The 26,641-nt window shown below is 42.5% G+C and overlaps 4 protein-coding genes across 5 annotated transcripts; 1 reads left to right on the top strand and 3 right to left on the bottom strand.

The window, feature by feature from the left end:
* Positions 1-206: 206 nt before the first annotated feature.
* LOC115828658 (small nuclear ribonucleoprotein Sm D2) lies at positions 207-2,240 on the bottom strand. 2 transcript variants are annotated; one of them, XM_030792718.1, is made up of 3 exons: positions 2,179-2,240; positions 1,621-1,800; positions 207-994 (listed from the first exon to the last, which is right to left on the bottom strand). In XM_030792718.1, coding segments are annotated over exons 1-3 (357 nt in total). In that variant the 5' UTR covers positions 2,181-2,240; the 3' UTR covers positions 207-819. The 2 variants fall into 2 exon arrangements, with proteins under 2 accessions (XP_030648578.1, XP_030648579.1); XM_030792719.1 differs by lacking the exon at positions 2,179-2,240 and having other exon boundaries at positions 1,621-1,811.
* A 3,990-nt stretch (positions 2,241-6,230) lies between these two features.
* LOC115829002 (transcription factor Ovo-like 2) lies at positions 6,231-7,297 on the top strand. The gene is made up of 2 exons (XM_030793114.1): positions 6,231-6,438; positions 6,984-7,297. Exons 1-2 carry the CDS (start codon positions 6,324-6,326, stop codon positions 7,295-7,297), a joined length of 429 nt encoding a protein of 142 aa, XP_030648974.1. The 5' UTR covers positions 6,231-6,323.
* Positions 7,298-8,334: 1,037 nt separating this feature from the next.
* Positions 8,335-11,463, bottom strand: LOC115828945 (sphingolipid delta(4)-desaturase/C4-monooxygenase DES2-like). Its single transcript, XM_030793047.1, has 3 exons — positions 11,382-11,463; positions 9,462-10,204; positions 8,335-8,478 (listed from the first exon to the last, which is right to left on the bottom strand). Exons 1-3 carry the CDS (start codon positions 11,461-11,463, stop codon positions 8,335-8,337), a joined length of 969 nt encoding a protein of 322 aa, XP_030648907.1.
* A 2,041-nt stretch (positions 11,464-13,504) lies between these two features.
* dmpk (DM1 protein kinase) lies at positions 13,505-25,534 on the bottom strand. Its single transcript, XM_030792814.1, has 15 exons — positions 25,142-25,534; positions 20,832-20,923; positions 20,566-20,649; positions 19,292-19,387; positions 19,050-19,198; positions 18,760-18,853; positions 17,560-17,757; positions 17,058-17,306; positions 16,269-16,348; positions 16,085-16,181; positions 15,837-15,985; positions 15,299-15,396; positions 14,356-14,417; positions 14,017-14,091; positions 13,505-13,729 (listed from the first exon to the last, which is right to left on the bottom strand). Exons 1-15 carry the CDS (start codon positions 25,308-25,310, stop codon positions 13,628-13,630), a joined length of 1,794 nt encoding a protein of 597 aa, XP_030648674.1. The 5' UTR covers positions 25,311-25,534; the 3' UTR covers positions 13,505-13,627.
* Positions 25,535-26,641: the final 1,107 nt, after the last annotated feature.

Genomic DNA, 26,641 nt, shown 5'->3' with positions numbered 1-26,641 from the left:
TAAACTAAATAACAATAGCTTGTTACTCTGAACACTGTACTACCGTTCTGATTTAAAAGGTACAAACATCCTCTTGCTTCACCACCAAGAGATTCTCACGACCCCTTGTGGATTTTAGAGGTATAATGTCTTGTCACATTCTTAAAACCCAATAAAAGAGGTTAGTCACATTTTTAGTTATTTGTTTTAATTTTATTGTTGGGGAGGTCACACAACACACGTTTGCTTTTTCTTATAATCTGTTCTGTAGCAAGAAAACAAATGCTTTCTACCACACTGCCGTGGTCTGTAACAGGGGTAGTAACAGGGGTCTTTCTGAGTTCTGAATGAAAATTTTTGGATTAGGCCTTTAGGGAAAGACATTAGACTGTTATTTAGAAACCTAGAAAGTGGTTAAAACTCATATCTAACATGGACAGATGGTTTTCTTTTTTTTTTTGGTTTTCTAAAGATTTTCTATAGGTTAAACCTAAAAGCAAATTAAATTTCACTTTTCTGTATTTGCCAATGACAGTCCCCTTTAGACCTGGATTAGGTTTAATCTGTGTTCAGAAGACCACACTTTAAAGACAAAGAAATGTAGATGAACTCCTCAAGAGGAAAACCGCATCTGTAATTCATTAAAAAAAAATAAACAAAATGGAGAAAACAGGGTAATGATCACAATCAAACAAAGATCTCAATTTTGTCTAACAACACAAAAGTGTTTGGGTCTTAATTTTGCATCTTTCCTCTCCTTTCCAGAAGTACCCCTGGAAATCAAGGTAAAAAAAAAAAAATTACAAATGACAATAACAGTTATTGAAAACATGTCCAGGTTTATTTCCCAGTGATGAGAGGGTTTCTGAGCACCACTATGACTGAGTCTCCACGCAGGAACATCTTTGAGATGTAACGGTCCTTATTGACAGGCTTGGATTTCTTTTTACCCTTTCCGCTCTTTGGGACTTCTGTCCACATCTCCTTCACATTCTCCAGTACCATATTGCAATGCCTAATGTGACAGACAGAAAGAACACGAGTCAAACATTCAGTTCGACTCAGTTTTATTTGAATGGCAGTTTTTTCCCCACAACAGACACTGTCACAAAGTAGCTACAAAGAATATCCAGCCAGAGCCTTCCAGTAGGTAAGCTTAAGGTGACATCGGCAAAAGAACAAACAACAGCATTGACAACACTACATGTAAAACATATAATGGTTATGCTGTTGTGACCAATAGAGAAATGAATTTCAAACTTATATAAACACTGCAGTTTGACTGTTGTAATTGGAATGAGGGTTGGAATTCACACCTGTTGTGAGGATGTAAACATGGATTGAAATCAGACTTGAAAGAAACTAAATTCGTTTCAATGAAATTCCACCAGGAGTTACATGCAGTTACCATAAATTACATTACGAAGACACAACGACGACTATGATAAGTGGATTGGTTTAAGAATATCTTTTATTAAAACTTCAAAAGTATTCAGAACGCGTTTTGTATTTTTTCTTTAATATTTTAAACGTTCTTCACTTGAAATTGATTCACTTACGGACTGACCCAAACCTTGATAAAAGTAATATCTAACAGTATTAATTTGGGTCCTGATAACTCAGATAAGACGCAAACCTCACCTGTCAAAGGCCTTGACCCTGCCCAGAAGTTTCTTGTTATTACGGCAGTTGATGAGGACCTGTGTATTGTTTTTGACGGATTGAGTGAGTACTGACAGAGGACCCGTGTTGAATTCCTCCTCCTCACGCTTCTGAAGCTCCTCCGGCGTCATCTCAGACTTCGGCTTATTTAACAAGCTCCTAGCGATATTTAGCAATGAAGGTATGACGTTTTGAAGTCATAGGCTACAACTCTGATCTACACACAGGCGTCGTTAGTGAAAACAAATGACCATTAAGATCGCCCCCTACCTAAGTAACCCAAAGTTAATCTCGGAATGGTTATAAGATCTCAACTTGGACTGTAAAATTCAGCCCAAAATGGTCAAACTGGATAATACACGTTTAAATGGAGAGGCAGTGTAGCAACAACTGGGCAGACAAAGCTATATTCAGCTACATTGCTTGTATTGCAGATACAATAAAACTGGTAAAGAGGTATTCACTGTAACTACCATTTACGCAATAGCCTTAGAGCAATATTTAAAAATCCACAAAACAAAGCACAGTCATACTCACATGTTTGCAATCACCAGCGGTAAGTTTCTTTAGACAAAATCGTGTGTCGCGCGTTATTGCCGAACCAGTTCCAAGGTTCTCACCATACGTTTCCGGGTAAGCAATAGCTATATACTGCCACCTATAGTCCGGAGTATGCAATGGACATCGGAAAAGACGTGTGGCATTACATAAACTAGTACTGATACTAATTTTAATACTAATACTAATACTAATACCAATACCAGAGTTGATCCTAATATCTGAAATCAACGCATAAACTTGAAAGATCAAATTTGAACTGTTTCTGTGACTCCAAAAATCACACACAGATGAAGACTTTAAAATTCTGCAAAATTACAGTTTTCTGTATAGCTATAAAGATGTTTTTTTTATATATATCCCACAAGGAGTTGATCCAATGGCGAGCCACGATCAACTCTCGCTGTGGAATTTTCCTTCAGAGCAACAGGGTATCAGCTGTAGTCAGCACGTTTAAACAAAAACTTCTAGTTTCTAGTGTCAACACCACCCACTCTGAATAACATTGAGAATTAGTCTCTGTTTGTATAAAGAGCGATCTTTCAGTTTATAATAGAACCAAAAGGCCAAACCTCACCTTTCTTTGACAGAGTCTGTGGGGTGTGGCACTCATCACAAAGAGGGCTATTTAACAGTCAAACATGGCTCCTGGCCCCACGTTCAAGTTGGTCAGTGTTCAAATAACTATGCAAAGCATTTGTTGTGAGTCTATAGTGTAAGTTTACCAACTCCTCATGTTGACAGAGCGTTATCTTAAAAGCCTCTAATGTTCTGAAAAAAATCATCATTCACCTGCTTAACAAAAACTCCATACAGAGCCATATAGACAGGATATTTCTCGACAGTGTAATAACTGTCATACTGAAAGCTCTCAGATGTGGTCAAACGTCTTGTAGCATGGGAGCTATGAAACTGAGAAGAAAGTTCAGTATAAGGGTCTTTCCAGACAGTCCCTAGAGTCTCTCTCTCTGTATATATGTCTGTCGATCTATCTATCTATCCATCTATCTCTCTGTCTCTCTGTTGTGGGGATACTAAATACTGGCCTAAATGGTAAAAGACGCAGCAGAAGTGTATTTGCATACAGTTACAGAGCTCCAGATGACAGGAGAATACAGTACTCTGAACAGTCACCTGTCTGGGTCAGGTGGAAACCACCTTCATCACGGCTTGACGTAACAATCAGTGATCTCTGTCTTTTCCTGTGAGATTTGTAAAGTACTCACATATTCTCCATGTCAGGACTTGATTTCAAATTAAATTTCATTTAATTATCCTGTCAGTTGTCTCTATTTACACGTAAAAACATTACCCAAAGAAACCTTTAGCCGCGTAGAGATGAACATAGTTATGGATTATTCTGAAAGTGTGAAGCATTGTGGACTGTAAGTTCTTTGATCATATTTGAAAGAGTATTAAAAAGTACATTATGTCCAGAGTGGTGTTAAGGAAAGGACACACATGCAGGCCTACGTCAGAAAATAAATATCTTTAATATAAATGATAGTTAAAACTTAGTCAGAGGTATTTTTTGTGTGTGTGTGATGTTAAAGTAGTCACGACATTCCACTATGTACTGTCAGAGAAGTTTTTCAGGTAACCTTGGAGGGATTTGCATAGCGCTGGTATAAATACTGACAGACACATTTGCTATGCAGAATACAGTGAAATTAACCCACTGCTCATCTTTCAGTCAATGCATAGCTGGATTCAAGATGGAATTTTTACAAAAAGAAACAAAAAACAAAATCTTTTGTCTTCAAATGGAAGTATAAATGTAAAGATTAAGAGCATTTTTAATCTCACGCAGCACTTAATGCATATAAACGCAAGTTCAAATAAAGGTATCTTTGGAAAGCTATAATATATTTTCATCTTTGCATAATACAACAGAAGAAAAGACAACCGTTAAAGAGAATGAACTCAGGACATCCATGTCTGTGAATTGGAGTAGCTGAAGTACAGTAAACAGTAAAAAAGACTCCATTTGAATGGCCTTTGTTGGTGTTCGAGTGTCTTAAATCCACTACACAATTGGGCTGGAAAGGGCAATAAAAGCATGATTTTACTAGCAGTTCAAGCTGTGCACACTCCTGTTACTGCGCTGTGCTTCTGGGCTCGGGCCGTGGACCATTTGCATGCAGTGTCCACATGAATGAGGGAGACCAGATTCTCACTACCTGGCATGCAAAATCAGTGGGGTACCAGTTAAAGCGGCACAAGCACATCATTGCACAGGTGTGTTCCTGTCCCACTCTGCTTCCCTCCCAGACATATGGAAATGAGCACTGTGATTCACTCTAGATGTGTGTATACGTGTGTGTGTGTGTGTGTGTGTGTGTGCGTGTGTGTGCGTACATGATGGGTAAAGGGCAGAGATTGCATTGACTTGGTCCTCAGTCTCTAAGATCTACCAGAAGTGGTAAACTGTTCCTTTGTGGTGGGACTTTCAGAAGAGGAGAGGTAGTTTGTGTGGGGGAGACTTGGAGCACTGGGAATATGCCACGTTCATTCCTGGTCAAGAGAAAGCAGGGAGTAGGAGCTGGATGGAGATGGAAAGACCCTGAGCAGACGGACCCAGTCACTATCAGCGAGTCAGGTAGAATGGATAAATGAATTAGTCTCCTTTTATGAAGTAATGTTTCAGAGTCATTACAGATAACGGGCAAACTATGCACATCCTGTTTATGATGCCATGCAAACGAAATAGCAACAAAGAGTGTTATAGCAGTGGAATTTAAAGAGATCTTTTGTTTATTGTATGATTTGTGAAGAGTGGCATGATGATGGAAGTTCTTCAGGACTGATCAATATTAAGAAATGTATATTTCACAGTAACTAACACATCAGCATCTGTTTTAGGGCTTTCTGCCCTTTGTCTGTTTTTATGGGATTCATTGTCTTGGAGCTCTTCTGTTTAAACTCCAACGCCTGAGTCACGGACAGTCCAGGAATGAATTAATCTATTCCAGTTCAGAAAACAAATTGTGAATTGAATTAGACTTGAAAAGAAAAATTTGAGTTATATTGTAATCTAAAAAAAAAAGATGAATTGAATTCTATGAAATTAAAAGTAGTTCATCTTAGTTTGGAATGAAAATGAACTCCACTATTTGAACACAGTTTGGCTCTTTTGAACATGAGAAAAGAGCTGTTAAAATGTATCTGAATGCAGCTTTTTTTACAGTGCTAACTACACAATTCATCTAAATACAAATCTTAATGTCTTGAAAGTTTTACTATTTAATTTATTTAATGACCTGTTATTAAATCTAATTTATAGACTAAGTGATTGCAGATAATGTCACTCTTGACTGTGGAATTTCACTGAATGTTGTTTCCTCAACGTCCAGTTAAATTTTGGTTGTAAATCTTCAAGAGCGTTGTCGGTTATAATTGCAGGAATGTAACTGGTAATAATTCAGATCAGTTATGAATCTCCCCACATCCTTCTGCTGAACATCTGAATCAACGCATGGTTGGCCTTAAAACGCGTAATTAATCTTTTGAAAGAGAGCACAGGGTCAGAAAACTTTGCGTCGGTAAATCTAACTCTATGCAGTCAGTCATTCAAAATAAACCATTATACACGACGGTGTACTGAATCAGGCACATTTTTATTCACAATTTTTTTTCAAGCCTGATAAACAGAGTGAATGAATGTTCCATCTCTGCTTACAGTTGAGGAGATTGCTGTGGTGTCGTGCATCAGCAGTATATCCCGCCCTGATCTGGGGCCGCTACATCCACCTAGCCCTCATCCGGGGTCAGGGGCTGGTGAACAGTGCTGTACACTTCAGCCTCCACCCACTGGTCAGAGTGCACATCGCCAACCCCAACAGCACTCCTCTCTACTGCCCACAGCAATGCGTGCCAAGGTAACATCAGCGCTCAGCACATAAAGAGCTCTCCTTTCTCATTCAGTGGGATGTAACATCACAACGACTGGTTGTAAGCACTGACTGTAACTGTGAGAGACTATGCTGAGGCATTCCTACCTGATGTGTGTTGGAAATTCACAATATCTCTCACTGTTTTCCATGGCTTAACCACAGTCCAGAGGAAGCCCTGGTTCTGGTGACTTCCTGTGCCCTGTATGTCATAAGGTGTTTCCTCTGCAGCGCATGCTGACGCGTCACCTCAAATGTCACAGCCTGGTGAAAAGGCACCCCTGCAGGTACTGCGGCAAAGGCTTCAACGACACCTTTGACCTTAAGAGGCACATGCGCACTCACACAGGTAGGTACACTAAGAGTTCCCAGACTAAGGATTCAGATCCTGTTAACAGAGAGCCAACGGCTGGTCATGGACACACTTATATGGCGAAAATTTTGAGAACTAGGTGAAAGGATTCTCAGGCACTTCCTTTTTCGATAAAAAAAATAATTTTTTTTTTATCATTTTGGAAGTCCAAAAATGTTGGACAGGTTGCTGGATACAATAAATCATTGCAGAAAAACAAGTTGGTGCAGGACAGGATAGTACATCATGGCAGACCGTGTTTCATAGTGAACCAATAGTTTAAAATAGCTCAGTTCATTAAGTTAATAATTGGCTATAACAAGTTCCCTCCTTGGCTGAAACACCCAGGCATTTTTGTCAGCGGATAGTCGGACTAAAGATAAGACCAAATCCATCACCGGCTGTTCTTTTACCGTTTGATTTTTAACTTGCAGTTATCAACTGTAGGGAAATGTGTATTTGATTTTTTTTCCCATCATCCACACACACACACACACACACACACACACACACACGCACACATACACTTTTTTTCTGTGCAGGCATCCGTCCTTACAGGTGTGAGCTGTGTGAAAAAGCCTTTACCCAGCGCTGCTCTCTGGAGTCTCACCTGAGAAAGATCCATGGCGTGCTGCAGCAGTACGCCTATCGCCAACGTCGCTCCAAGATCTTCGTCTGCGAGGACTGCGGCTTCACCTCCGGCCGTCCCGACGAGTACTTTATGCACGTGAGGCAGCATCATCCAGGCAGCCCTGCTCTGCGCAGGTATTATCGCAAGCACATCCAGGACAACGCGCCCGCCCAGCACAAACTCAGCCCCTTCATGCTGTATCCCGCGGCCAGCTTCTACATGTGAATCATCTACGGCTAAATGCTTTCAGCAGCGTATCATGGGCAACTGTGCATCTTACCTGTGAACTTTTTAGTACTGAATTTTTTTTTTTTTTTTCGATAGCAGTGACTTATACTTTTACATTAAACTTTGCCCTGAGTAATTGTTTGTACAGCTGCATTTGTTTCTCCTTTTGCTTTTTTTTTTTTTGTGTACAATCTCAACACTAGGAAAGAGGTGAATAGGATTCATTCCAAAACAAGCCTGCAGCTGCAAAGCCACAAATACACTGTGACATTTGTCATTTTTTTTTTGAGCTGAGTGACGGAAACAAGGTCTGGATCACAACTGGGATAACGCCCTTAAGATTTTAGATTTTTTTTTTTTTTCCAATTTTCACATAAGCTCAGGACAGAACCAACAATACTCCATATGAATAAAATGAACAAAAATAATGAGAGAAGGAAAGCAGATAAATAAAAGTCAATGTACACAGATACAGCAGAGTTTCAAGTAAATACTAAAATACTGACAACTCCATATAGGAAACACACACACACACACACACACAGAGACACACACACAGATTTTTCTTTGATGCGGTTCTTTTTTTTTTTTTATTACCATAGAAAATCTGATGTGATAAACACATTTCTTTTAGGTTTACTTTTAGGTCTAGCTCTCAGAAATTCAGTGCATCTATAAACTTCAATTCTATTGTAAAAACAAAAAAACAAACAAACAAACAAAAAACAGCATTCATTCAACTGATCCAAATTCACAAATGGATCCATTTTTACTGTAACTACATTCTATAGATGAGATATCCTTGTGCGCAGTGCTCCATCACAGACTAGAGGACAGCCGGTCCTATGGTAGAGTGCCCGGTAAATCAGCCAATGACCTGAGGCCTTCACAGTCTCATATAACTACTGAAGAAAGTGAAGCCCATTGTTTGGTCAGAGGTGCTGGCGATGTTGACAGACTTGGAAATGAAAGGAGAAAGAGATGGGGGAAGGAGTGTGTGTGTGTGCGTGCAGGGTGTGGCGGTGGTGGTGGTCTTACTCCTCCTTTGCCAAAGGGAAGTTTCTTTTGACCCTGGAATATGGTCCCAGTGAATCACAGAAGACAAAGTCCCATAGAACCCTGGTCCAGGAATCATGCTGGGGTAAGTTGTCATAGAACTCCGGTGCCATTTTTTTCACCTAAGGGGGAAATATGAATGAACTGAACTTAGTGGAGACAAACAAAAGGAAAATGAGAGGGTAGTGTGACAGTCTCCATTTATAGATAGATTAAATGACAGTAATTACTGTAAAAGTCTAGTGGGTCCATGGAGCCTCTTCAAAAGAAGTCTAATCCTTTTACATGAGGTGAGTATGGGAGATTGTGTTTGTGTTCGTGAGATAGTTCGGGTTGACAAGGATACAGGGGTTACAGATAAACATGGAATAGGGGAAGTCTGTGTTGTGAAACCTGTTGGGCAGGTAATGCTTACATAATACAGTCACAGTTATCACTGTAACAACTTTCTGAGACTCCCAAAAACTCCAAAGCACATTAGAGCGACTCATCTGCATGTATCAACATTTCTAAGGCCTTACCCGCACGACTACTTGGGATCAACATAATCAAAGGAGCCTATATAACTGCTCTCTTTTCCTGCCCATGAAGGACATATCATGTTCTACTGAGTAGTAATACAAGCTCATCTACTTTTCCCTTTGTCTTCTTCTAACTGTCAGATAACAGAACACCTCCACCTGTTCTCCTATCCTATTCTAAGCCTGTCTGAGCAAAACCGCCTCCACAGACTTACATATATGGAGCAGTGTTGACCAACTGCATTCCGTTACGGCAATGCAGGTACCCTTACAAGTGAAAGGTTAGTGAGATCACTCCACGGGGAGGCACCATGTGCTCAAGCACAAAACGTCTGTTTGGTTTTGTAACTTTCTTCTCAACAATGGTGTGTTTTCATTCCAACCTGTTAGGTAAGCTTGGTGTTTAACAAAGGAAGGTACCAGCCACCTTGTGAATTAGTCTCTATATTCTTTACCCTTAGCAATTCAATTGTTCAGGATAATAATACGGCAAGTACAGTTTATTTTACCCACTAAATCTTAAAATGTAGGGCAGTGTAACTGAAAACACAAGTGTCAGAAAATATAGATGATATTTCAGTTACCTGAGGTAGACGGCTGCCTGGTATACTGGGAAAGTCGTGGTGCTCCATGTGGTAGCCCACATTGAAAGTGATGTAGTTGAGAGGGCCATAATAGGAGTAAGTCTCTATACCTGTGAGATACATGTAGTGCTCTGCTATGAAGTGTCCAGAGATGGGGTGGAGGCCCATGCAAAGGATAGAGCCAGCCACCAGGTACACCAACGGCTTGGGCCCCCACAACCAAACAATTACCGCGTCAAAGGCCAGTTGCACGGCAGCGTTAAGCACCTCCAGTCGTGACAGGGGCTTGGGATTCACGACCAAGGGACGTAACGCGTAGAAGAAAGGCTGAAGAATGATCCACAAGATCTTTCGGGCGGGCGAGCTGAAGAGACGCGCCTCCAGCGTGGTGGGCACGTCAACATCCAAGCCGTGGCCGCCGAGGTAACGGTGATGGTCCACGTGGTACTTCTTAAAGCTGATGGAATAGGGGACGCCAATGGGTAGATTGGCAAAGATGCCAAAGAGGCGGTTACGTAGAGCATCCTTATTGCCAAAGGGTACATTGTGGGATATGTCGTGAATGGCCAAGGTCAGGGAGTGGTTGATGCAGCCGCCGAAGGCGTAGGCCCAAAAGAACAGCCACTTCCAGCTGAGGTCCTTGACCAGAAAGCAGCACAGCAACTGGGTCAGAACCATTGCCGTCACCACCCACTTCAGCTGAGGATCCGGACCCATCAAAGACTTGATTTCAGGATGTTTGGCTATAAGGACAGATGAGAAAAGGAGCAGTGATAATAGAGGACACTGAAAGTTGGTCAGGAAGGAAAAAAAACCAAAAACAAAGCGAAACCTTGTAATGAAGCCAAGGCATTCATTTCACCGCTGAGGAAAACAATGCTGTCTGTTGCATGCGATACCGCAACGCTTGTTGTGCCTCAGGGCAGGAAAGTTTACTCAACACTTAGGTACACAGGTGGAAATGCTAAGAGAAAGAAATGACCACAGGCAAAAGTTCATTCTTTGTCCATCTCTCACATACTGCACTGCTGGATTCAATAAGAGGAGGAATAAAGATGACGAAATATAAGTTTTACTGGTTTTATGCACAATTTGTAACAAGAACACCACTGAGCTTCCCTCACCAGGTGGTCAATAGAGGAGAGGAAGATTTAGTTACTAGAAGCAAAGCTTTCTTGTAAGACACCAAACTTTTTTTTTTTGAAAGAAAATTATTCAAACCAGGGTGAGAGTCTGTGGGTCTAAATGAACAGAAGTGAAAACGATTCAAGAAAATAAAAGCTAAGTTTCGCGCTCGACCTATATACTTGATTATCTGAACTATGAATGATACTATCGCATCATACACGCTTTAAACTGAGGCGCGAAACCTGTCAAACTAGACAGTCAAGCGGCTGCACCTGTTTCGGCCTCGACAGCCCCATGCCTCTAAATCTACCTTTCTGCGAAAGAGTGCTAGAGGAAGTCAAAATTCAATGTAATAACTGAGATGCCATACATAGATAGACTGCCCTACTGTCTCTGCTTAACGCTTATCACAATCAAGACAAGATAGCTGATCTGGGATAACTATAAAAACGGTAACATACAATAACGAATTAATCTTGGCACACAGTGAGGACCTGAAGCTTGATTTTAAGTCTATATACTTATGACAAATACCAAAGTCGTTTTGGGGGTGTGCCTTTGCTCTTTTTGGAAATCAAGCCCCCTCTTCGGCATTTTCCTCACTGCACGCATTTAAGGAAAAAAAGGAGGCTTATAGGCGTTTTTTAAAAAATGTTAATTTACTGACCCATTAGTGTACTTAAACGGAACACATTAACCACAGTGAAAAACAATTTAAACTGAATACATGACCATAACCTCTCCCCTACGTTCCCTTCACACATGCATCCATCCAACTGTCAGCAAACTTACCCAAAATCATTTTCCTGCGGCTGCAATGAGGCTGCTCTGTATAAACCCATTCAAAGTCATCCCTGGTCACCGTGTTTCCCATATTTTAGTAGTGATGGGCTTAGAGGCCCAAGACCCGTTCCGACTGAGCGCACTGCAGGGCAAGATTGTGTGTGTAAGAAGTGCAAACGCTGACAGGGAACAAACGCTCAGGTAACGTAATCTCAGGTTACGCCCATACGAAGGAGTGCCCAAATTTACCACTGAGGCCGATATTCGAATTGATTTCAATACATAACACGTTGAGCTGAGATATACAGTAATATATATTTTGCGCCTGAGTGGTACGGAAAGAAAACGTATTTTATTTGAGAGGCTGAAAAGGCTTGTAGAATGTGTAAACGTTTTCCTGATTTTCAGTTTCAAAGGTTTCTAAACCTCCTAAACCAAAGGAGTTTATTTCAGACCGTATTGACCGTAGGTACTAGGCCAAAATCATTAGTCTGTGGCGTATTTCCAACTTTATACGTGATTTATGTTTGGTTTTGTATTTTAGTTATGACGATAATTTACCGAAATATGATCGCAGTATTAAGCAAAACACTTCTGAGTAGGCTATGCAAATACGTTTTATGTATCTTCTCGTTTATTTCGACTCTCTAAAAAAAGGTAATGCAAACATACATAGAAAGTCAAAGAGCTCACATAAAATAAATATTTTATTTCACAATTTTGCCTCCACAACTTATGTGCAAAACTACTGGAAATGTCTTTGTTATAAAATATATCAACTCTTTTAGAGTAAGCCCCAATATATATTACCTGTATTTATAATGTGGTGTGTGAGTTGAAACTCATTTCATGCACAACACAAGTAGTGCTCAGCATGCTTTACACAGATGATCACACTAGAGCAGCCAAAGAGATTTCTGGGTACATTCCTTACAACCCGTATTCTATCTCCCACTTCATCTTTCAACATCCATGCAAATGTGAGCTTTTGTGAATATTAGCACAGCTGTGTCTGCAACCAGCAACACCTATGGCAGTTCTACGCAGACATACTTAAACTTTCACATAGTGCATAACCCCCCCCCCCCCCCCCCCCAAAGTCTCTCTCTCTCTCTCTCTCTCTCTCTGTCTCTCTCTGTCTCTCTCTCTCTCCACCCTCCCTCCCTCCCCCTCTTGAATTAATTATCTGTGCAGTGCATTTAATTAATATTCAAAGGAAAAAAAACCCCAACTCATATCAAAGTTTAGTCTAACTGGCAAAACAACAACAACTAAAAACACCCATACATTGTAAACATGGAAAAATGAATGTCACCATTCCATGTCTTTCTCTGAGTCATTTCTCCAACATCAGGAGCTGGAAGGTAGCCTGTGGAAAAGCTATTGAATCTTCTTCTACATTGATGAGCAGTTCCTTCATCACCAAGGTGTCTTTGACATCTTAGTTCATGACTGCTCAGTCCTTCATTTTCAGGACTTCTCATCACCGTTGTTCCCCAAGAGTACGTTTTAAAACATTTTAATGTCTTTATTTTGCTATGTCGTTGAATGTTGCTCCATCCACCTCCCTCCGTTTAGCTTTAGTTTACGTCTGCGTCAGCCCGTTGGTCTGTAACTTGAGCTGACTGGTAAAGTTCGTCGGCAAATGTTTAATAATTGCAAGGTCCCATCACAGAGGTGTTTAGAAAAACTTAAGAAGGGAAGCCACATGTGCAAAGACACGTGAGCAGTCCATCTGACTCTGTGTCTATGTGTCCCTGAGCACCGGCTGTATGAAGCTGTCCGTGCGTTCTCGGCTCTCCACACAACACCTTTGTCTGTCTCCTCCACGTTATCCTTGGATTCCCTCTCTAAACGTATAGGAGAGGAAAGGAGGTAGAGAGGAAGAAAGTTCCGTTCCCTACTTTGGCATTTGGCAATACAAAAGGGGTGATCCTCAAATAGAGATGGTAATCATTTCACCCAGGAGTTGTACTAACGTACACACACTCACACAATCACACACACATGCGCACACACACACGCACACGCACATGCACACGTGCATGTGCGCACAAACACACTCACACACACACACACACACACACACAGACACAGACACACACACACACACACACACACACACACACACACACACACACATTGGCCAAGACTGTCCGTTTGTCTTCAGGTGAACCAAACACTCCAAGTCTTTGCTGCAGGCCGTGGGAGTGTAGAGAGCGTCTGACAGAGGGAGTCTCCGTGGACGCTGGATTTCAGGAGAGTTCAGCACTGCAGTGACGCTCCCACATCTGGAGCTCACCCCCCTCTGCACACACCAGCAGGTATGATTCACACCTTACCTGGGGCCATCGTACCTGAGAGAGTGAGCATGTGTGTGTGCGTGTGTGTGTGTGTGTGTGTGTGTGTGAGAGTGTGAGAGAGAGAGAGGGAGAGAGAGAGGATGGGAGAATTAGTCTGTTGTGGACACGCCCTGTTGTTATTCAGCTGTTACTATTTATTGGGTGATCTGTGTCTAAACAAATCCATGTAAATATGTAAATTACTGACATACTTTTTTTTTTTTGGTACAGTGTTTGATTGGAGAATCCCTGGATTAAAAAATTTGCTGTGTCAGTTTAAAAGACCAGGGAACGTATCTTACCCTGTGGAAGAGCAGTAGATGTCTGAGCAGGGGCATCACTAGAGGGTAATGACAAGCAGGGGGCAATGTTGAGCTCTGAAAACATTGGAATGTACAGTTTCAAACCGTCACTGAGCAAAAAAATACAGACTGCTGGAAAAGTAAAGAAAGTTTAAAGCTTGTCTTATCGTTTGACGTTTGACTCTATTCGGGAAAAAAAAAAAAAAAGTTCTGATCCAAACATTTTGAACAAAGAACGTTGAATAATAAATGCACTACCGCTGTTTATCATATTTTAGAAGGCTTTGCCTGGTTTTGCACAAACGCAGAAAAGAGAGGGTGCTGGAAAGACAAGCTTACATCCCCCAGGGGGTCCAGACAGTGGGCAGGCAGAGAGAAAGGCGAAGGGTGGGCATTCAGCTCTGTGGTCGAAGGAGAAAGACACGTTAAGGCAAAACTCACACAAAAAACAGCCCACAATTTTGCTCATACATCCCAGTGCACCGCAGTGAAGGGGGCACCCAGCGCCCACTGTGCAACACAAGGGAAGAGGGATACCATGCGTAACTGTGGGACTAAGAGAGAGCGCTTGAGTGTGAGATGTCACTGAGAGTGAATGCAAGAGGAGAGAGGCCAGGGGACAAAAGTGTTCTTTTTTTTTTGTCATTATTGTTTTGGCCCGGGTGTATCTTTTTAGGTGTGGTGACTGCGGATGTTTCAAAAGCTGCAGTTTAGGCTGTGGCTCATGTGCGTTTTGCCAGTGGCTTCAAACCTGAAGGGGGGGAAAAAAAAAACAAAAAAAAAAAACCCAACACACTGCATCTCTACTGTTATGACATATGAATTTATAACTAAAGATGTTGACTCCTTAACCTCAGTCCTATTCCTGGAGAAGTTATTTATTGCTTTGCTCTGGGCTTTGATTCAAACAAAAACACAGTAATGCTGATCAGCTCACAGCAGCTTAGTGGAGCAAAGCCTGATAATGTGAACATTTTCACAACGTTATTATTGTCTGAGAAATATTCATACGATTATGACTGTCAGAACTCAAATTCCATTCCAAACCGTATCCAAGACTACATCTCTTGGGATCCAGGGAAAAGAACTTTGACCGAGACCCAAAAAAACCCAGACCGCCGAGATACACCGCAGTCGGGCCCAATACTTATTAGCTTTACATGTGAAATCAAAAGGTCGTTCTTATTGTCGCAAACAGCGTTTTGATTTGCAGTTTCCTCCTCCAGGTCTGCACACTGTTAAGACTCTATGGTCGTCGGAGGACGGCGCATTGGTTTCTTGCCTGTCTCCCTTTGAGTCTTCAGACTCTTGATCTCTGCTCGCAGTCTCTCCACCTCTCTCTCCAGCTCTTTATTTCTCCTCTCCGCCTCCTGAAGTCGCCTGGGGAACAAACGACACCTTTAATTTAGTCGCCTCGGACCACTTCACATAATCGATTCGCACTAGTTCAGAAAACACAGAGCAAGGGTGGACTCGGCTTACAATACTGAAACCCTAATGCTAGTCAAAATCTCTCTCTGTAGGCTTCCGCGCCTTCATGGTTTTGTTTCTGCTTCGACTTAAAGTTTGATTCTGTTGTTTCATGTCTTTAGAAGATATGAATATCATGACTGCTTGAGATTGATGAGGGCTGGAGAAAAAAAAAAAAGGATACATATAAAGGGTGAGAGTTGGCCACTCCTGATGCATAACAGACGCAGCACCATATTTGGCCAACATTTTTTGGCTTGTTGTCTTTCAGCTTGTTGTCTTGACAACAGGACCTTTTTCTCAGAGGTCCCTGCAGACAGTCAGATGTATACAGCAGGCTAATGCTATACCTGTACACATCCTCATTCTCTGCTATGTGGTGTGTCGTCTCGGCTCTCGTGTGCTCAGGTTCTGCAGTACTTTGTCCCAGCGCTAGAGGAAGCTCCAACAGGGAAGGCAGTTCGTCAGGAAGAGAATCTCTGAGCTGCCACATCTGAGTCTGAAAACGTGTCATAAGCCTGTTCTGTTAACCAATCAAGACATTGCAACACGCAGTAAATAAGAATTCGATGCATAATGTATCACAGTGCCAACTGACCAGTTTCTCTTGCATGTGAATTCTCTTATACTCTCCAGCCTGCAGCTTGTCAATTTCCATCATTATGTTGGTGCTACGGTCTAGGGCTCCAGTCTCTCTGTCAGATTAGACCAGATAAACTGATTTAATGACCAATCAGACCTGATAACCTGCTGTGTGTATGAGGTTATGTTGAGAGTGGTACCTGGTGGCTGTGTAGGAGTATCCAACAAAAGCCAGGTGAACACCCACTGGTGCCCTGTCCATTACATCACACAGTGTCTCCTACAGGATACACACACACACACACACAACACACACACACACACACACACATACACACACACACACACACACACATACAACACACACACACACACACAACACACACACACACACACACACACAACACACACATAACACACACACACACACACACACACACACACACACACACACACACACACACAACACATGCACACACACACACACACACACACACACACACACACACAACACACACACACACACACACACAACACACACATAACACACACACACACACACACACAACACACACACACACACACACACACACACACACACACACACAACACACACACACACACACACACACACACACACACACACAACACACACACACACACACAACACGCACACACACACACACACACACACACACACACAACACACACACACACACACACACACACATAACACACACACACACACACACACACACACACACAACACACACACACACACACGCAACACACACACACACACACACACACAACACATGCACACACACACACACACACACACACACACACACACACACACACAACACACACACAAAACACCAGACGACACACAAATGCGCAACGCAGAAATACACTGTTCAGAGGATTCTGCACTGTATGTCAAATCATTAAGATCCCGCCTAAAATGAATGCTGGTGCACTGCTAATACCATTTCACTCAGAGAGTCATCCAGCACATCAAAGTTGGAGGTGTCCGTGGGATTCGAGACCTCTGGTTGAAAAGGGGGTGGAAGTTCATGCAGGGAGCCCCAGTCTAACCCGAAAAAGAAAGGATGACTCCTGAAATCAGCTGAGCCTCTCGCCCCCAAACGCTCTTTTTTCTCACAGACTAGTTGCGTTATGAGGGACCGTGCTTCTGGGGAAATTTCCGGTGCTCCTGGTGGAAACTCAAAATAATCCTGAGACAAGATTCAGGATTGAAGTGATTTAATTGTTTTGGTGTGAAGTGATGATACAGGTTGTCAAACTTCTGATTTTTATAATTTATTTTTCAAATGACATTCTGAACACTTTATCCTCATATCATTCTCTCTCTCTCTCTCTCTCTCTCTCTCCATATATATATATATATATATATACATTACATAACCATTCATTGTACTCTGTTTTTCTCTCCTTATCTCTCTCTTTCATAACCACATTGACACATACCTGGAAGTGGATGATTTTTGCATAGGTCTCAGAGATGGTCTCTGCATAAAAAGGCGTGGTTCCCAGAAGCATCTCATAGGCACAGATGCCCAACGCCCACCAGTCACACTCTGTGCCATATGCACCCCCTCCCTCCACGGCCCGCAGGATCTCTGGAGACAGATAGTCAGGAGTGCCCACGGCCAGCGAAGAATGGACCTGGAGGCCCGTACGCCAGGTACACGCAACAGAACAAAACGAAACAACCAGTGAAAAAGTGACAGATAATGACGGATCAGCTCAAAGAATCAGATGTAGAAGTTATGACTGTAAAGTTGGAATCTGTGCCTGTTGCTGATTACCTCCTAACATATTTATTACTAAGATGATAAAGAACGAGGGTGTGAGCGATGTAACCTTTTGAGTCTTTAGAAGGAGGGCATGCTACGACAGGTGGGGCGTTTGACACAGTTTTTTTCCCCATTGGATTGTCATGGAAACACAGTCATTAGTAAGAACAGATAAAACTGGTATTTCAGTAGCATAGTAATAATAAGAAAATGCATTTACCTGTTTCATTCACAGAGCTTGAAAAAAAAAAATCAAATAAAATATAAGAGAACATTTGAATTTATGTGTCTTTGCACGGTTCGTGAAGCAACCGCTGTTACGTCACCTCGTGTTCCATATTCTTTTTGGAAATGTTCCATGTGGTGCACTCTGACATAACGTGGTGTGTCACTTTGTGAATTCCCATCACATTAAACATTAACCCACACCGCCATTCTGTTCACCTACCATCTTGCTCACACTATTATGTCTTTTGGTTTGTTTGCAGAAAATCGTCTTGTTTCATCCTGCTACAAAACTATCGCGCCACCCACATGATTTCTGAGCCCTCAAAATGTTTAATCAGCCACACCTTTGGAATTACTAACTTCTCTGAATCAACACTCCAGTCCCAGCCTTCGGGTCTTTTACAAAAGTATCTGTGTAACCCCACCAAAAGGCATGAGTAACTCTCCATTCATGGGTTTACTTTTAATGTGGCACTTGAGTTGAGAAAGTTTGCCTACCCTTGCTTTAGGAACACAGTTATGTTCTAATCTGACTGTTTGTCACACTTGCTCTGCAGTCACATGGCAGTCCTGATAGTGACTTTTATCTGATCATGTGATGACCGTGCCAGTTAAAAGGCGGAGGGGGGGGGCGTGTCCTCACCATGCCGTCCTCCTTCAGCCGTAGACAGGAGCCAAAGTCGCCCAATCGGATGTGACCCTCAGCATTCAGGAGAATGTTATCGGGCTTAATGTCTCTACGAGAAAGAGGTCGTAGTGAGAGCACACATACCATCCACATACCGCACATATCAACAAATCAGAAATCAGTCTTTACTCAAACTGAACAACAATTTGAGACAACTGTCTGCTGTTTTGCATATAAAGTTGTGATTGTATGTTGTATGTAGATGACTGCTGGATTGGCCCATACTCTGAATAAAGGCTTATTACCTGTGCACATAGCCGAGTCTATGAATAGAGTCAATGGCCATTACCATCTCTGCCAGATAGAACTGAGCCATGTCTTCTGGGATCCGATCGCCAAACTTGCTGAGCAAGGTCAAGAGGTCACCACCCACATAGTAGTCCATAACCAGGTACTGGAAAAAAGAGATCATGAGGTTGTCACGCTTTGAGGAATGCGCACATGTGACAAAGCACGTCATTTTTGTTCAAGAGGCGAGCAAACATACCAGATAATTATCATCCTGGAAGGCATAGTGCAGCTCAGTGATCCAACGGCGATCTCCCTTCAGCAGAACTTCCCTCTCCTCCTGAAAGCATGCTGTCTAAAGAGCACACACACTGTCACTCAAAGTCATGGGCTGACTCTAACTCCTACACTATGCGGCAGATAGTGTGCAGCTGAGTCCAAGTCTATACAAGATTATCATGGTTTTACTCCAACTGTATCATGGTGGTGCACTAACTTTGACTCCTACATAATGGCTGACTAATTCTGACCCTGTCCTAATAGGGACCTGACTCCCACTATAACATAATATTGTACTGACTCTGACTGTAACTTAATGGTGCAGTGACTCTGGCTCTAATATAATCTGACTGCAGCTCTACATAAAGGAGTGCTGACTGTAACATAATTGTGCACTAACTCTGACTTTAACATAATGGTGCACTGACTCCTATGTTATCCTAATGGGCACCTGACTCCTGCTATAACCTAACAGTGCACTGACTCCGGCTCCAAAATGATGAGTGTTTGTTAAAAAAAAGAAAAGCTGCTATAAAAAACAGTGTGCTGACTCTGCTAATATAATGATTCACTGATTCTGACTCTAATATAGTGATTCACTGATTCTGTCTCTAATATAATGGTGTACTGATTCTGACTCTAATATGGTGATTCACTGATTCTGACTCTAATATGGTGATTCACTGATTCTGACTCTAATACAGAGATTCACGGATTCTGACTCTGATATAGTGATGCACTGATTCTGACTCTAATATAATGGTGTACTGGTCCTGACTCTAATAAAGTGATACACAGATTCTGAATCTTGTGTAATGGTGTAATATTCCTGACTCTAATATAATGGTGTACAGATTCTGACTGTAATCTAGTGATTCACTGATTCTGACTCTAACATAATGGTGCACTGGCCCTGACTCTAATATAATGATGCACTGGTTCTGACTCTAATATAGTGATTCAGCGATTCTGACTCTAATATAGTGATTCAGCGATTCTGACTCTGATATAATGATTAACTGATTCTGACTCTAATATAATAATTCATTGGTCCTGACTCTAATATAATGATGCACTGATTCTGACTCTAATATGATGGTATGCTGGTCCTGAATCTAATGCAGTAGAGCACAGACTCTGCCATAATGGTGTATTAAATGTCATGGTCATGGAGTTAATAAGATGTAGCGCAGGATAAAATGTGATGAGACCAGTAAAACAGTATATGTATTTGTTCATCTGTGAAAATCTTACGTCTCCACGCTTGAGCATGTCCCATTTATTCATTATCTTCAGCGCATAGACCTGCTGTGTGCTGCGCATTCTTGCCACGGCGACCTGAAAACACAAAACTTTGATGAAATGAACTTTAAAAGACACCCGAGTCAGCTAAGAAGAGCCAAAAGCGTAAGATCAGCTACAGACAGCTCACTGTGAGGGGCGCGGAATGATCAGCTCACTGTGAACAGCGCAGGAAGCATCGGCTCAGTCCAGTGTGGATCCAAACTTAACCTCCTCACCTCACTGAACGTTCCTCGGCCAATCACTTTCAAGATGTCAAAGTCATCCCTCTGAATACGATTCTTCTTCACCTGTCTCACCAGTGGCTCAGCTGTGATTGGATGAGAAAGGAGCTATAATGTGACTGCTGGTGTGGTAGGGTTTGCACCACCAAGTAGTTCTTAGCTGCCTTGTTTCACCAGTGAAATGAACGTGACCTGCGGGACACAGGACAGAGTACATTAGCTGTGTCCCATGTAAGGGGGATATATTCACTGGAGAAGACTTTTAAAGGGCGCTTAAATGATAAATTCTATCCCATTTCAAAGAAACCTTGAGATGTAACTAAATTAACATGACTTCTTTTGAGAGAGAGAGAATTCAAAGAATTTAGAAATTTGATGCAACGGATGTATCTTCTCTAGCCAAATTTCCTCATGAACATTTGCATGTAGATGTCAGAGATGTCAAATGTCAAAGACCCTGAGAGAGGCAGCAGATGAGAAATTCGTATGTAAAGGTAAATACAGTTTATAAATTTGAAAATATTATTTTTAACCTCTTTAGCTGGTTACAGCCAATATGAAGACTAAGAGTTCTGTTGTTGTTGTGGTTGGTGGTGTTGTTTCTAATAATGGGAACTGGAGCAAACAATGATGAGCTAACATGGTAAACAGAATATTTCTGTTTGCGGACGCTACTATTTATTTTTATTTACAGAGTTTAATCACATAAACACGGTTAGTTTCAGAGTAGTATTTAAAATTTTAGATGAAGTTAAAGTGATTTAAATTCTTGCTCTCTCTCTCTCTCTCTCTCTCTCTCTCTTTTTCTCTCTCACAGAGAGAGGCCTCGTGAGATCAGGGATTATAAAGCCTGCTATGATAATCCCATTATGTGTAATCTACTGATAGCGCAGGCTTCTTTAATGCAACTACTAAGCATTCGTTCTGTGTAGCGTTGACCCCTGAAATGTGACACAGCTATTGTGTGCGTTTGTGTCGGGCAGACGTCCCCTGTTCTCTCACATTGTTGACAAAGGGATCTCACATCTTCCTGGTAAGACACATCTCTTTCCTAAGCTCTGTCAAACAAACACTTCCCAGTTGTTTTTTTTTTTTTTTCTTTTTTTTTGGCCTCCTAGGAGACAGGCACATCGCGCTCCTTCAGGAGAATTAGGAGACTACCAGTGCAAGGGCACAAGTGTGAAGGACTGGTTGATTCTCCTTTAAGAACACACCGGTCAGAAATAGAGCAGATGTATCTAAGAATAGCTCATCACCGTTTAGGACATTTTTAAGGAAAGTTTTCCAACACTTTGGATTTGAGCCGCCCTCCCAGCTCTGTCTCACGGAAGGAGGAATGCAAGCAAGACCAAGGCAACAGTGTAAACTGTTTTGGTTGAAGCTTGCAGAATTCGCCGACCTTGCTCCACATCCCAATCGCTCAGGCATCTTGCAAAAGCAACAAAAGACCCTAGAATGGCATTTTTCCTCTTCTTCTTCTTCTTCTTCTTCTTCTTCTTCTTCTTCTTCTTCTTCCTTTTTTTTCTCTATCGTCTACGGTGGCATGCCATGCTCATAAATTGTCCATTTCGAGGCACCGCTGTGCTCCTATTGTGGGGATATTATTGTTGTGGTCTGGTTGAATTTTTGGATGTGGGTCCATACCACCACTGTCCTGCCCTCTTGAGTCTCTTACATGGACCATAAACAATCGCAGAAGTTAGCTATAATATTTTGTTAAGTTCTTGGAAGAATGTTGATCTCACCACTCTAGGCTTCTCAGAAAAATGAAGTTCTACCATGTTCTGTAGAAGGGGGGGGGGGGGGGGGGGGGGGGGGGGGGGGGGGGGGGGGGGGGGGGGGTGAATTTGCCAGGGACAGCTGCCTCGAACTTCCTCCTTCATGACAACCATAATTCTGTGCCATTATCAGAGAGGATGTTGAGGATGTGGGGAAGCTGACACACCCTCATCCTGCCCAACATTACAAACCTAATAAATTCCACTTCTACCAGTGTGACAATGCGCAGGGCCGCTGTGGAAAGTATTGTGTGGGGAACGACCGAGTCTCTCCGCTTGCTTCCCCGTGTTTACTGCTCCCCCTACTGCTGGAATAATGCCAGCTATCCTACCAGCTTCATAAATGGAAATGTCTTCACCGGCAGGGACACTGATGAACACAGCACACTGTCTCTCTGGCTCCTCCACACGTAGCTATCACATACACACACCCACCCACACACACACACACACACACACACACACACGCATACACACACACACACACATACATGAATGTGCAGTAAAATGATGTCAGTTTGGCCAGATCACGGTTACTCACACTTGAAAATATTTCCCACTGGCCAGACCTCAGTCATCTGTCACATGCTATCCGCAAGATCACTAACACGCTGAGGACTTTTACATGGCCATCATCGAATAACTAACTACCATTTCAGTTTGGGTGGGACATATAGTGAGTATATAAGATGTATAATATTAGAATATTCAGCACATCTAGGTGTCCGTTCTCTGTACTTTTGTGCACAACAAGTCACATTACTTAGGTGGATGACATGACAGTACATGTCTGATCGCATTTTTAGGATCATCCTGCCAGCCTCCCATAGGCTTAATCATCATTTCTGTTCTGTCTGGACAACGCCAGTGTTCTCTCAGAGAAAACCAGTCACGGTTTGTTCCTGTGTATGTTGACTCTGGCCATTCCCCCACTGCCTCCCTCATCAACCCTTCAACAGCCATGTAGGGAGTGACCAGACGGGTGTCTCCACTGCTAACAATGTGATTGTTTATGTGTATGTGTGTGTGTATATATGTGTGTGTGTGTGAGAGAGAGAGACAGAGAGGGGGAGAGAGAGAGAGAGACACAGACAGACAGACAGACAGATTGAGAGGGAGAGAACAGGGAGAGACAGACAGTGTGTGTCAGGTTTTTTTTTTTTAGAATAATATTTAATGTACTTTACTTGATATATGTGTGAATCGAACTGAACTGAATTAAACTGGACTGGACGTAACTGAACTGAACAGAGGCAAATGGAATTGGACTTGTGTGGACTCATGGAGAGAACTGAATTCAGCTGAATTGCATTGATTTAAATTGAATTGGACTGGAATGAATTGACCTGAACTGAATTGAGTGGAATTGGACTGGAGAGCGCTGTTCTGGACTAATGGGCAGAATTGAATCAAATTGTATTGAATTGAATTGAGTGAGCTGGCATGAGCTCATGTTTTAGATAAAGCGATTGTGCAAAGCATGTAGAGAAACTGGGTTATTAGCTCTTTGACTAGTGCTGTTCCCTGTCTTATGATTTCCTGCCAAATCCCACACCTAGACACACACACATACACACATGCCATGCACACCCACATCCACATCCACACCCACACACACCCACACCCACACACACACACACACACACACATACACACACACACGCACACACACAGCTCCAGTAAGCTAGCAGCTGCTGAGGCAAGCTGCCCATAGCTCTGTGATGCCCTCTTGGCTTGTACTTTGTGAGCCCTGAGCAACAGGGAGGGATTGACAGACTGACACCAGCAGAAATAACCCCTTCGCTCACATGGCCAGAGCCATGGTGTAGCCTTTCACGACCTTGCATTTGCCTCTCATCTATACCCACTGCTCTTTTACCCTGACTCATCTCACTGGATCCCACACACATACACACACTAGGTATTCTGCTAACAACACTCCATGAGCTCAGAGACACCGTGTGTGTGTGTGTTTATAAAAAAAAATATACAAAAGCTGAAGTCTCGCACTGAGAAATACAGATGTTATAAAACCACAAACAGCGGTGTGAGCAGTGATGTGGTTGGTACAGTAGTCGATGTGCTGTTATTGGTTTACTTCACAAGCCTCACACCTGACTCTACGTTACGCTCTGTGCTATCACGCTTTACACTCATGGGTTTTTGCCATAAAGGGTTATGAGAAACTGTACTTTAGCCTTATAGTGGAGGGTGGCCTTCAGTCACTATTTGCTCACTCACTTACTTACTTACTGTTCGCAGACATCCTTTTTTCCATGTACACGTATGGAGGTCAAATTTCAAGGAGGTCAATGAACATTTGACGCGCTCACTATAAACACACGCTCCACCCTACGTACCTTTCTAGATTTGTCCTGGGTGTGCTGAATCACAGATAAAACTATTTACTCAAAGGAAATTCATGCTGAAATTCACGTAAGTATTCTTCAGAAATAGAGATCATGGATTCGTTCAATGAAATACGGTGGAGAAAAGAATGGAAAAGATAGAGGAAGTGACACTGACCCCACTGCAGGAAACCGGAGACGTATTTTTCCCTGGCCACGGCCGAGGAGCGGAACTCCTGGTATACCCCCACCAGCAGGTCCAGCAGCGTCTGTAGCCCCACTGGTCCTGGGGCCTGTGAGACTCCTGGCTGGCCTGAACTCCTGGGCCCAGGGCCTGGTGCAGACATGACTCACAGTTGTTTTGGGGTCCTCCAATCAGCCACTCTCCTGCTCCATACTGCCCACAGTAGAGGGCTCTTGTCCTGGACACTCTCTCCAGATCCACTGCCCCCTTAATTATCTCCCCAGTTTCCTTCTTTATTTCCACAGATCTATCTCCCTCAGATCTATCTCTTATCTGTTCTATCTCTTGACTTTGACTTCAAGCCTTTGCCCTCCAATACCCCTCCCTCTCCTCCCTTTTGCTTCTCTGTAAATATCTCTGTCTCTGTCCGTTTGTTTCCCTTTCTCTCTCTCTCTCTCTCTCTCTCTCTATTTCTCTCTCACTCTCCCTCTCTCTGTCTCTTTCGTTGCCTTATTCTTCTCTCCCTATGTCTCTGTGTCTGTCAAGCAGTGATTCCAACTCTGGCTCAAGCCCTTTTTTGGTGTGTGTGTGTGTGCGTGCATGTGCCTCTCTCTCTCTCTCTCTCTCTCTCTCTCTCTCACTCTTTGTCTAAACTTTGTCCTCAGCTGTACACTGCAGTTTATAGTGGAACTGTTCCTCTTTTCTCCCTCAACCTTCCCTATATATCAGTTAATGTCAGATTTACCCTTCCTTTTAATTCCCTGTTTTTCCTTCCTCCTCTTGTCATCTGTGTGTTCTACCAACTTTTTAACTTCCTCTGTCTCGTGGGTTGGTCTGCACACACTTTTTTTTTTTTTTGAATCAGTGTCTAAGGAAGAAAAGTAGCAGAAAATGTATATAAACCCTTCCTATTAAACTATCATTGTATGGTCATTCTACCTCTTTTAAACAGAACATTTTAAAAGGACAAGAATGCTATTTCTGTCTTCTAAAGCTTCCTGCATCTCTCCATCTCATCTCTCTCTCTGTCACCAGTGTCCTCTTGCACGCCGTCCATCTGTGTGTCTCCCTCTATCTCCCTCTCTCTCTCTCTCTCTCTCTCTCTCTCTCTCTCTCTCTCTCTCCACACTGCATAGGTCGCTCGCCCCACTCCAAACAGCTGTCGTTGAGACTCTCTCTGTCTTATGCTGTTTCATCCAGTCGGACTCCTGCTTCTCCTTTTGTTTCATGCTTTAGTGTCTATCTCTCATTGTTTATCACTCCGCTCCTCTTGCTCTCTCGCTCTCTCTCTCTCCTCCTCCTCCTCTCGCCCTCCCTCTGTCTCCTCCCAACTTTTTTCCCTCCCTGTTTTTAACTTTTCCAGTGCACTGCCTCTGCCCCTCCTATTCTGTCTTTCTTCTGTTTATAAATACTTCCCTGGCCCTCTCTCTCTCTCTCTCTCTCCTGTTTAATTTTATCTCATCATCCTGAATCTGTATCGATGCCTCTTACAAC

Source organism: Chanos chanos, chromosome 15, assembly GCF_902362185.1.
Source record: "Chanos chanos chromosome 15, fChaCha1.1, whole genome shotgun sequence".
NCBI classification, from domain to species: domain Eukaryota; kingdom Metazoa; phylum Chordata; class Actinopteri; order Gonorynchiformes; family Chanidae; genus Chanos; species Chanos chanos.
This window is presented reverse-complemented; position numbering and strand designations above follow the sequence as displayed.